Raw genomic sequence first — 13,226 nt, 5'->3', positions numbered from 1 at the left:
AAAACCTAATCTGTCTCTGTGTTTCTGACTCTCTCTCTGTCGTCTGCCTCTCTGGCTCTCTGTGAAGATCGAACGCGAAGGGCGACGACCGGCGAGCTCCGAGCAGCGACCTGCGCGATGCGTCGTTGCCGCTGCCAGACCGACGACAACGAGCTCCAAGTCTCCGACGGTGACCTGCGGCCTTGCGCGCTGCCAGCTGCCCAGCTCCGGTTATATCTCCCTACTAGCTCTGTGATTGTTGATTTTTTGTGTTGAAAACTCAGATATAATTATATAAATACTAATTTTTGTGTGTTGAAAACTTAGATAGGTCATATGTGTGTGATTGGGTGTTTATTGATGGATGATTGATGAAAGCTTCTAAATTCTAATGTTGTTGATGTTGAATTGTTGATTGATGATGGAGTGTTTATTGACATATAAGTGTCTGAAACTGTGAACTGTGAATAATAGCAGCAGTCCAGCAGATCAGTTAATTTTTTTAAATTTTTTGTATTTTTTTTTTATTGGTCAGCCCTGTTTAGCCCGCCAACCCGTCACATACCGGTTGTGCTGCAAATTCTAACCCGTTTAGAAAAATGGTGCCGGCCCGGCCCATGTTAGGTCTAATTCGGGCCAGGCTGGCCCATTTTGATAGCACTAGAGCCACGCGTGTAGCTGTTACCGAAGGATATTAATGGTACAAGTGATTTTAGGGTATACCCGAGGGTGTCGAAAATTGACTATACAATCAAATGGGAAAAGGCAAGACCAATGCTGCGGGAATTAAGGACCTGATTTCTTTGTTAGCCAATTATGTTATTGAGTTGGGCAGAATTTACTATGAACCTGCCATGGTGTGGACCATGAAGTAAAATGATACTGTTTAATTTTATTTTGAAAAAAGTTATTACCGTTTTCTTAGATCGTTATCTTTGTATGAACTTTATTTTTAATTTTATTTTTCGCACACTAATTGCATTATAATAATATTAAAGTATCATTTTAATTAGATTCCATGTCTCTACTATCCAGATTTATTTTACGCACACAATAGATTCATTATAACAACACTCAGGTATCATTTTAATCTCCACAATATACATATTTTTGTAAGTTCTACTATTCAGTTTTATTTTATACATACAACTAGTGTTATACCAGTGCGATGCACGAGAAAAAAATTGTTATTATGAATTTAAATAAAAAAAATTTTAAAAATAAAAAATATATTAGAATGTACAATATAATAATATAGTTGAATTTTCATATATTTCGTCAAGTATCTATTATCATAGCATACAAAATTAAAATTTTGTATGATTAATATAATCTCTAATCATGTACTCCGTACATATTTAGATAAATTTAAAGAGAAAAATTTACATATCTACTATACTAATAAGAGTCAAAAGAGAGTTAGGCCTAAAATGGGTAGAAAAAATGGCGGTCAAATTATTTAATTAAATGGATGGTTCAGATGAATTATTTAATCAAATAGATGGTTAAGATAATTCAGATTAATATTATTAATAGAGATTACCTAATTTAACCTTACTTTTATGATTATCCGTTAAATTTTCCGTTAAATATTTTCTTCTCCGTTAATATTCCGTTAACTTTTAACTTACTCATTAATTTCTATAAGAAAGGTCTTAGGTTCGAACCCCATCTCAATCAAATTTGACATAATTAAGTTTCTCATTCTATTTTACTCTTATTAAATTAAATATAAATTAGTATTACAACAAAAAATGACACATATGTATTTCTTTAATTTAGAATTATGTGTCTACAATACCTTTATTTGAAAAAATTATTCATTATCAAAAAATTAAATGAAATAAGAGAAATAATTTCATTGGTTATATTGTCTTTATTTTCTCTCATGCAAAGATTCTTTACATTCAAATTTATCAATTGATATTCATTACATTGTCCATTATCTTATTTTTACAATATCTTATAATTAAATATCAAAGTTATAGTACAAAATAATGTTATATATTTATTTACCAAGTATTTTATTAATACTATGAAAATTTTTTTAAAAATAATTTGAAGCTAATTATATTAATTAACTACTTGGGGATTGGTTGACAAAGAGAGTACTCAAATAATAACCCAACAAATTGAAGCAGAATCACTCTAGTTTACTCTTATTGAATTAAATAAGTTAGTAGTTACACCAAAAAAAATGATACATATGTATTTCTTTAATACCATGAAAAAAAAAAAGAAAAAAGAATAGTTTGAAACCAATCATATTAACTACTTGGGGGATTTGTTGACAATGAAAGTATTCAAATAACCCAATAACCCATTACCCAGCAAATTGAAGCGATGAACTACCTTTTAATATCTTTGGAATACATAATATTTTAAATTTTTATTAATTTATTTAATATTTTTTTATACTAGGGATTTCTTTATTCACAATAACTCATTCAACAATAATGGTTGAACCAAATAAACCCCAAGCAGAACACCTAAAGGAAAGTCCATAGCTCCTATATCATAATATCATTGCATGACGTTGTCATCTATGCTACCAACAATATCCGAATTGCAAATAACACACTACCAACAAAAAGGAAGAGAACAAATAGTAAAGATGAAGACAACGACAATGTTACTCAAAAGAGAATTAAGAACACTTAGAAAAATTTAAATTAAAAGTAATATTTATTTAGGCTATCATTTTTAGACCAAATATTTATACTATCGATTTTACAAGGTTGCAAACATTTATTTTAGTAATAATTATAATGAATTTTTTATATTATCTTGGATTCATATATTTTGAGTTAGATATTTAAATAAAAAAATTCGACATTCAATTACTCATGTATAAACTTCTCCTATATAATCTTGCATTGATATACTTTCAAATATTTATTTAAATATAAACATTGGGCATTAACCCATTTGTGCAATGCGCGTATAAAACTAGTTTAACAATAACTAAGAAAACTATACTTGCCAAGGACTTGGCATCAAACCCTTCTATTTATACGGGAGGTGGTGGGTTCGAGCCTCAGTGGAGTCAATACTGACTCTTTTGCTTCAATAGGTTGAGGGTGGGTTCGAGCCTCAGAACAGATACTGCATTCTAATAGAGTTAGTAGTATTAAAAAAAAAAAAAAAACTATACTTAGAAATTAAAAGTATAATTTTTAAAATTTGTATTTGTATATGTGATTTTAAACTCTGATCAGACGCATTTTCTTATATGATTGTGTATTATAGTGTATATACAAATAATATTTATTAATATGTATGTATGTAAATTTTATAATATAATTTCTGTAATTATAATTTATATTGATATATTAAAAAAATAGCATTTTAATTTTATATGATTAATATAGTGCATAAGTATATGTATGTATGCATTTTTTAAAATATAAATATGTATGAACACATATTTTGTTAATTTTATAATTTATTTTTAATTATAATTAAGAAAATTACATTTACAAATTAAAAGAATTTAATTTTTAAATTTACATGGATTAATGTAGTCCCTAACTATATTAAATATTTAGACAAATTTTTAAATATTTTTTATTTTCTTATTAAGAGTATGAGTTTAGACATATTTTAAAATAATTTTTTTTAATAAGTAACATTGTAGTAATTGACGTGTATAATTATGCCAGTAATCACAATTCTATAAAAAAAATTGTGTATATATTTTTATATTGTACAAAATACTATTCATATAATATATGTCTACATAAATCAATAAAAAGATAAATTGATAAAAAAAATTTATTATATAGATATTGATAAATATTATGTATTTTTTTTTCTTGCATGAAAAAATATTCTTATTTTAAAATTTTACATTGATATATGAGTTTTTGTTTCAAATCTACTTTGGTGATATTTTAAACTTTGATTAACACTTGTATGAGATCGTCTCACGAATCGGATCTTTGACTTTGTTAATTAAAGATCTGACATGTATCATAGATTGAGACCCATGAGACGGCCCCACACAAGTTTTTGCCTTAAATTTTTATTTGTTATCATAAATAGTAAATAGATGTCTGAAACTATTTAGTTTTGTTTTTAAATATTTTCCAACCCATAAATGTAGCACTAGGTCCATAATAGACTTTGTGGTTCAATATTTGTAGATCTATGATACGGAGTATGTTTTTAACTAATTTATTGAAAGTTTATTTCTTTTAGTTCTATTATATCTTATTCTTCTTCATTTTAATTGATAGATCCCAAGATAATGCATCATTCTTAAATATGTGAATTTCAATTAATTTAATAACATTACTATATTTAAATGTGAGACATTTACCCAATAACATTATATTTTTTTCAAACTCCGCAAATGTATGTTAGTTCAATTAGTTCATTTTTATGTTAGTTTTTCTTCAGTTATGTTATTAATGTAACAACCCAATGAGGTAGCTCAAGGGGCAAGTGAGCTATCCTTGTAGAGAAGAATTTTGGGAGAACCTGGGTTTGATGCCCTCAAGTGACGATCCCCCTTGGGCAAGCTCTTGTGCCTCCCGGAGCGAACCCCGTGAAATTAATTTGTTTTGGGCTCATAATATTAAAAAAAAAAAAAACTACTATTTTAGATTTGTAAATTTTTATAATTTACGTTATTTTATAAAACAATTTATAGCATTTGTACTACAAAACTTTTAATTAATGCAATAATACTTATATTTGTCATGATTAGAATGCTAAAATCATAATAATGATATATTTTACCTTTCACATTTTTAAACTTTAAAAACCAACATCATTTATGTAGGGAGAAATTTATTTATATCTATCTACTATACTAATAAGAGCCAAAGAGAGTTAGACCTAAAATAGGTAGAAAAAATGGCAGTCAAATTATTTAATCAAATGGATGGTTCAGATGAATTATTTAATCAAATAGATGGCTAAGATAATTCAGATTAATATTATTAATAGAGATTACCTAATTTAACCTTACTTTTATGATTATCCGTTAAATTTTCCGTTAAATATTATCTTCTCCGTTAATATTCCGTTAACTTTTAACTTACCCATTAATTTCTAAAAGAAAGGTCTTAGGTTCGAATCTCATCTCAATCAAATTTGACATAATTAAGTTTCTCACTCTATTTTACTCTTATTAAATTAAATAAATTAGTAGCTACAACAAAAAATTATACATATGTATTTCTTTAATTTAGAATTATGTGTCTACAATACCTTTATTTGAAAAAATTATTCATTATCAAAAAATTAAATTAAATAAGAGAAATAATTTCATTAGTTATACTGTCTTTATTTTCTCTCATGCAAAGATTCTTTACATTCAAATTTATCAATTGATATTCATTACATTGTCCATTATCTTATTTTTACAATATCTTGTAATTAAATATCAAAGTTATAGTACAAAATAATGATATTTTATTAATATTATGAAAAAAAAATTAGAATAATTTGAAGCTAATTATATTAACTACTTGGGGATTGGTTCACAAAGAGAGTACTCAAATAGTAACCCAACAAATTGAAGCAGAATCACTCTATTATACTCTTATTGAATTAAATAAATTAGTAGTTACACCAAAAAATGATACATATGTATTTCTTTAATACCATGAAAAAATAAAAAAGAATAGTTTGAAACCAATTATATTAATTACTTAGGCCTTAGGGGATTTGTTGACAATGAAAGTACTCAAATAACCTATTACCCAGCAAATTGAAGCGAGAAACTACCTTTTAATATCTTTGGAGTACATAATATTTTAAATTTTCAAATTTTTATTAATTTATTTAATCTTTTTTCTTAAACTATGGATTTCTTTGTCTACAATAACTCATTCAATAATAATGGTTGAACCAAATGAACCCCAAGCAGAACACCTAAAGGAAAGTTCATAACTCCTATATCATAATCCCATTGCATGACGTTGTTATCTATGCTACCAAGTACCAACAATATCCGAATTGCAAATAACACACTACCAACAAATAAGAAGAGAACAAATAGTAAAGATGAAGACAATGACAATGTTACTCAAAAGAGAATTAAGAACCACTTGGAAAAATTCAAATTAAAAGTAGTATTTATTTAGACTATCATTTTTAGATCAAATATTTAGACTATCGATTTTACAAGGTTGCAAACATTTATTTTAGTAATAATTATAATGAATTTTCTATATTATCTTGGATTCATATACTTTGAGTTAGATATTTAAATAAAAAAAATCGACATTCAATTACTCATGTATAAACTTCTCCTATATAATCTTGCATTGATATACTTTCAAATATTTATTTAAATATAAACATTGGGCATATGCTGTAATTAATGCCCAATGTTTATATTCATAAATTCCTTTCGACACTATTGCTGTAAATATAAACATTGGGCATTAACCCATACGCGCAGTGCGCGTATAAAACTAGTATATATATAGATATCGTAGTTATTTTTAAAAGTTAGATGAAATAAACATATTGACATGCAACAAATTTTTTTAGTGAACTTTTGACATGCAACAACGATTCAATATGTATATATATATATATATATATATATATATATATATATATATATATATTATCTTGGATTCATGTACTTTGAGTTAGATATTTAAATAAAAAAAATTCGACATTCAATTACCCATGTATAAACTTCTCCTAATGTTAATGAATATGGTGCGACATGGCCTTGTCTCTGAGCGTGTTGATTCTTGCCTGATTTTTTCTCCTTATTTTAGTTTGAATATCTCAACACTTTGAACACAATGTTGCAGAGAGTCATCTTAATTAGCTTTCCATGGACACTCTAACCATCTCAATTAGACATCGCATGAAAGAGATATCAAAATACTATCAACATGTGACAATGACGTGTCCACGCGTGTGTCAAAGTTTGTCCGGCCACCATTTTGACCCTAATTTGTCCCAAATCTTTGAAAACTATGAACATAAAAGTCACATGAGATTGTCTTAGTTTTCCATAGACACATAAATCACTTCAATTGAATTTTATAAGAGTGAGATATGACCAAAATACTTACCTCATTTCACATTGCATATTTTGTTATTTTTACATAGAAATTCCTAAAAAAAACAAATATTAATGAATTAAAGACTATCAATAACTAAACAACATACATGCAAAATCATCATAAATATGATATTAGAAATAATTGTAATTAATAAGCACTTATCAATATTCTCTTGGCTGGTCTCCACCCTCTCTTGTCCCACATTCTTGGTTTATGTGACTTGCCTGTAGCTTTCTTTACCAAGATCCAAAAAAGAAGAAGAAGAAGAAGAAAAAAGAAATGCTTGAAAGATGGAAAGTTAAAAATCAATTCCTAATATATCAAAGGATTTGAATTTTAGGAATTAAAATGATCAAGTTGATGACAAAATATATATTCTATCAGAATGCGAAAAATAGATAGTGTTTTACTAACATAAATAGGATTTATTGAAAATATAAATACAAAATTTTGTGAGTTCCTCTAAATCAAATGCAAGAAGCATACAGATCTTCAAACAGAGTGAGTGCTCCATACAAATTCTTCATTCCCAATTTGCACATAATCAATCTGTGTCAATTATATCATATTAGTGGAGGCCAAAACTTGATCAAGGCAAGTCTAAAAGATATTGTTTCACCAAAGGAGACCAAAAATGAAATAATACAATATTGGGGTAATTATACCTGGCCTTTTATTGCTTCATCAAATCATATGCGTAGCTTTCTTTGCATCTTGACCAAATAGATCTTCATTCTCACATAGAGCCAATCTTTGATATCATTCAAGAACTCATAGTATGCAATTCTCCAAGAGTCTTTGAGCACCAAAGTGACTACAATTCCCCAAAAGCAAAAAGAGAACCCTAGCACGATGGATATGTAAAACTCTCGATTTAGAAAACTATCATATTCTTGAAAGTCATTGTCTTTGTTTTGTGGAGGAATATTCGCGGAGCATTTGGGAAGTGGGTCCCCACACAATCTAATATTTCCGGTATAGGAAGAAGCATTGAAACTTTGCAGTTGAGTGCCGATCGGGATTTTGCCAGATAAAAAGTTGCTCGACAAGTCAAGAACAGCGAGATAATTCAAACGAGCAAGGCCAATTGGAATTTCACCAGAAAGTTTATTCCTAGAAAGATCAAGGACTTCCAAATGATCCATCTGATAGATTGTTGGAAATATTTTTCCAATCAAATGGTTTTTTGAAAGGTTTAAGGAAATTAATCCCTTGAGAGAAGAAAATTCCTTTGGAATATGTCCAACCAATTGATTGCTCGAAAGATCAATACTTTTTAAAAGTCCCAATTGCTTCGTATATTCTCTGTCTTAATTTTTCCACTGAATCAAAATATTGTCTATATAGAAATTCATTCCTCGACTAGTGATATTAGTAATAGATAGTATAGTACTTCCAACTGAACTACTGTTTTTCATGAAATAAGTAAAATTGTAGAAGCAATACGGAATTTCCCCAGTCAATATGCTTTCAGAAAGATCCAAGATCTGCATGCTATTAAGATGACAAGGATCTTGTAGTCCAGTGGCATCAAACCCTTCCCTTTATACGGGAGGTGGTGGGTTCGAGCCTCAGTGGAAGCAATACTAACTCTTGTGCTTCAATAGGGTGAGTAGTATTCAAAAAAAAAAAAAGATGACAAATACTTGAAGGCACTTTCCCATCAAACTTGTTATGTCGGAGACTAACAATACGCAAATCTGTCAAAGATCCTCCAATCCATGATGGAATTTTACCCGCAAACTCATTCCCACCAAAATCCATAACCCTGCAATTTATGAATATCGGTATCGGACCTGCGGGAGAAATTCCAAAACCAATTAGGTATAACCCTGCAATTTATGAATATCGGTATCGGACCTGCGGGAGAAATTCCAAAACCAATTAGGTATTACATCAGAAATATCAAGTATAGACCAAAATCCATAACCCTGCAATTTATGAATATCGGTATCGGACCTGCGGGAGAAATTCCAAAACCAATTAGGTATTACATCAGAAATATCAAGTATAGATATTTTATCCTGAGTTCGCAGCCATTTTGGAAATTGAGGCCCAAATTTATAGTCTAATAATATTTCGTAAAGCTGAAAAGGAGGAACCCAATTACTATTCATGTTGTACATTAAAGGATAAATCCAAGAATTGAAGATGTGTAAGGTTTGAAAAGTGGGCTTCAGTTACAACTCCTTCCAATAAGTTTGATGAGGCATACAACTTATTAAGCTTTGATAGCTTCCCTATAGTTTCTGGTAAGCCCCCATGTAATTGATTTTCAGAAAGATCTATCACTCTTAAGTTCAAAGTATGTGATAGATCAGGAATTTGTCCTGTAATTTGATTGTCAGAGAGATATAACTCTCTCAAGGACAAAGCATGTGATAGATGAGGAATTTGTCCTGTAATTTGATTTCCGGAGAGGTATAACGCTCTTAAGGACAAAGCATGTGATAGATCAGGAATTTGTCCTGTAATTTGATTTCCAGTGAGATGTAACTCTCTTAAGGACAAAGCATGTGATATATCAGGAATTTGTCCTGTAATTTGATTTTGAGAGAGATCTAGCACTCTTAAGGACAAGACATGTGATAGACAAGGAATTTGTCCTGTAATTTAGTTTCCAGTGAGGTATAACTCTCTTAAGGACAAAGCATGTGATAGATCAGGATTTTGTCCTGTAATTTGGTTGTAGGACAAATCTAAATATTCAAGACTTGCAGGTAGTCTGAAGTTTGATCCATTTAGCTGGTTATTATTTGCGCGCAATTCTCTCAAAGATGTAAATTTGGTGATGATATCCGCAGGGAGTTCACCAGTGAATTGACTCCAAGATAAGTCTAATTTAAGATTTGTAGAGATTTCTCTGCATCCTTGAGCAACTTTTGGAAAAGTTCAGCAATTGATGCATTTAATTGATAATTATCACACAAAATTAAAATTCGTAGATGAGTTAAATTCCAAAAAGATTTTGGAATTCCATTGGTGATAATAGAATCAAGATAAAGGTTCTCAAGAAATTCCATGTCTCCAAATGCATGATCAAGAATGGTATCTGCAAAGTAATTTGCTGACAGGTCGATGCTAGTGAGTTTTTTTGCTTGCATTGCGCAACAAGTGGAATAACGAAGAAGTATTGATATAGTTGAAAGAAAAATCAACAACGGAAAGAAATGGGGAAGAAGAATTAAGCGAGAAAGGCAAAGACCCATGGAGTTGGCAGAATGGCAACTGTAATTCCTCAAGGAAAGGAGGGAGGGTGACACTGGTTTTTGATGACTCAATTAAATCAAGAGTTAATTCTTGCAATGGTCCCCCGACTATGTTGATTTTCCAAAATTGGTCATTGTCTTTTAATTTGGACGAAAAAGACACTTGACTATCGATTTTGTTTCGACATTGGTCCTTCCGTTAACATGGCGTTAGATAAGTGTTAAGTGAAGGGGTAAAAGGGTCATTTTCTTTGTTGGGTTTCTTTGTCCTCACGCTGGTCCTTCCCTGATCTGCCGAGCAGCAATGATGAGGCATTTTGACAACATTGTTGTTCTAAATGGTGGGCGGATTGTGGAAGAAGGGTCCCACGACTCACTGATGGCAAAAAACGGTTTGTATGTCCGCTTGATGCAACCTCACTTCGGGAAAGGATTGCGTCAGCATAGACTCATTTAAGTTGGATTGTAAATGGCCTTTAGCAATAGGTGATGGGCTTCTTCCACTTCTCTACCAAATCCTCACGTTCTTTAAAGTGCTGGAGACATTGTTTCATTCCAGTCCTCAAAAGCTTTAAGACAGTCCCCTCAAACTGGGTGTATAACAAGAATGACAAAGCTCTCTGCCACCTGCTTCAGTGTCGTGATTGTGATTTGCTCAAAGGTATGCAAACTGGGGTTAAGAACAGGGTTTTGTAGCAATTAGTTAGCTCACTTAAAGTAGAAATTCAGGATTAGAATCATATTCTTTTGGAGGCAGGTATTGAGTTCCAGACTAGGAACTGAATCCCTGTCTCTTTGAATGGTATATTGATTTGTTAATTACATAATGGATCTAGTTTCTCTTATTCCGTTTTCTCCATCTTTCATCTTGGGTGTGCTTAATTCGCGTTGTTGTAGTCGGTTCTTTTACAATTTTTCTTACATGGATGGCATAGAAATCCCATAATAGAAGTGGAAAGGCATTCACTGTACCCTTTTGACTTAGAAAGGAGTAGACTGAACTTAGCTTATTTACTTGATTTCCTGCACAAAATGTTCTTCATTATTGCCCTGTTATTCATCTCAGTTACATACATTAATACATATATACAGTTTTCCTGTATAAAATGGTGTTCATTCTTGCCCCTGTTATTCATCTCAGTTGCATATATTGAATGTTGGAAGTTATACTACATATATGTACAGGTTTCCTGCATAAAATGTTGTTCATTCTCGCCACCTCCGTTATTCATCTCAGTTACATATATTGAATGTTGGGAGCTATAATACATATATACAGGTTAAAAAACCTCATCAAGTCAAAAAATAAAAATATAAAATAAAAAGTAAATAAAAGAAAAAACAGACCCCGAACCCATTGCTGCGCTTGGAAGTAGAGGAAGAAGAAGGCGTTGATGAGGTGGCTTCTGCCCGCTTCCGGCTCCGAGTTTCGATACAAAAGCCCAAACCCCTCAAAGCAGGGAATCACCTGGCCGCCGCATTCCGACGCGTTCGGATCCGGGCCCTCCATCAGCGGCGGCAACGTCTCCATGCCACCGGGCCTCAGGCTCCCCGTTCAGATCTCGCACGCTGCCGTCAGAGAAGACCCGAAATGTAGACATCCTTGCTTTCTCTTCATTCTTTCAATTCAAGAACGCCCTAAGAGAGCTCTGGTCCCACTCACACTCTCTCCCTCAACTGTGATGCTCCAAAGAAGCAAAATGGGGAGAATTTGCAGCGTGGAATCAATATCTATTAGACGGTGAGTACATTAGGGAGAACAAGAGGGAGAAAGAAGGCCATATATAAAAAGACAATTTTATCCCTTCACTTAACACTTATCTAACGCCATGTTAACGGAAGGACCAATGTCGGAACAAAATCAATAGTCAAGTGTCTTTTTCGTCCAAATTAAAAGACAATGACCAATTTTGGAAAATCAACATAGTCGGGGGACCATTGCTGGAATTAACTCTTAAATCAATGTCAACACTACTAAGATAAATGGATCTTAGAGAAGAAAGAAGAGAGAGCCATTCAAAATTTTTTATTTTCAATGTGAAATAGTATCCAGAAATATTTAGAAGTCGAAGATTGGTAAGGTTCGCAAGTTGTGGAGGAATTGTATCACTGAACCCGGCATCCATAAGACTCAAGACAAGTAATCTCTTAAAGAAACCAATGAATTCGGGGATACGACTCCCTTAAAAATCATTGAAACTGAGGTCCAGATAATTCAAATGCTTCAGTTCAAGTAGAGATGAGCTAACCTTGTGGCCTTTTAGCCATTGATAATTGGGGGGATGAAGATCAAGAATGGTTATGTGGCCAGTGTTGTTGTCGTAGTGAGCATGTACCCCACCAAATGCAACATTCATCATCACTTCCCCAAGAAGAGAGAAGGCCATAGTCATCCACAAGCTAAGGCCATGTTTGAAATCCAGAAGAGCAAGCCTCTCCCTCTCAATACACCTTATCATGTTGTTTTTGGCTGCAACTCTTTGTGTGGAAATAGAAGAAGACAAGCAAGCAAAAACGAAAAGGTAAAGAAAGAGAGGAAGTAGCGTAGTAGTAGTAATAAACAACATTCTCATAGCAGCACAAGGTCTTAGGAATATTGTTTTTGAGAGCAATAGCATGATAGATGGATGGATGGATGGATAGATGCTTTATGAAATCTTGTAGTGGGAGGGAGAACAACCAAACCAACTCTAATATATATACTGTAATTTCCAGAGCATTTCATTTTATTGGATTCAAGGATAGCTCATTAATGAATTATGTTGTTTGAAAAAGTAATTCTCTATGTTTAATTTAATACAATTTAATTTTGAATTTAATTAATAAAATAGTTTATAATATTTTAAAATTAAATAAGGAGTTAATTTCATTTTTTGTCCTAGATTTATAGGTGACAGTTCACTTTTAGTCTCTTTTTATTTTTTATCATAACATTCACTTTTGGTCTTTGTGACATGACATTTTTTGTCATCTATCAATAAAACAGTTTAAATCTTAA

General features: G+C 31.4%; 1 protein-coding gene across 1 annotated transcript; it reads right to left on the bottom strand.

The window, feature by feature from the left end:
- Window positions 1-7,708: 7,708 nt before the first annotated feature.
- LOC116026963 (receptor-like protein EIX2) lies at window positions 7,709-11,829 on the bottom strand. Its single transcript, XM_031268387.1, has 5 exons — window positions 11,697-11,829; window positions 9,235-9,556; window positions 8,880-8,978; window positions 8,709-8,787; window positions 7,709-8,164 (listed from the first exon to the last, which is right to left on the bottom strand). The coding sequence occupies exons 1-5, from the start codon at window positions 11,827-11,829 to the stop codon at window positions 7,709-7,711; spliced, it is 1,089 nt and encodes a 362-aa protein (XP_031124247.1).
- Window positions 11,830-13,226: the final 1,397 nt, after the last annotated feature.

This window comes from Ipomoea triloba, chromosome 8 (assembly GCF_003576645.1).
Source record: "Ipomoea triloba cultivar NCNSP0323 chromosome 8, ASM357664v1".
In the NCBI taxonomy this organism is placed as follows: Eukaryota; Viridiplantae; Streptophyta; class Magnoliopsida; order Solanales; family Convolvulaceae; genus Ipomoea; species Ipomoea triloba.
Note: the sequence above shows the minus strand (reverse complement) of the source record. Positions and strands in the feature narration are given on the sequence as shown.

Excerpts from the sequence above, each read along its gene's own strand:
- LOC116026963 (XM_031268387.1), bottom strand. The coding sequence starts at position 11,829 with ATGTCTACATTTCGGGTCTTCTCTGACGGCAGCGTGCGAGATCTGAAC. Across the intron at positions 8,979-9,234 it reads CTATCAAAGCTTAATAAGTT|GTCCGATACCGATATTCATA; the intron begins GTATGCCTCATC and ends TTTCTCCCGCAG. Across the intron at positions 8,165-8,708 it reads CTTTGACAGATTTGCGTATT|ATGGATCATTTGGAAGTCCT; the intron begins GTTAGTCTCCGA and ends ACAATCTATCAG.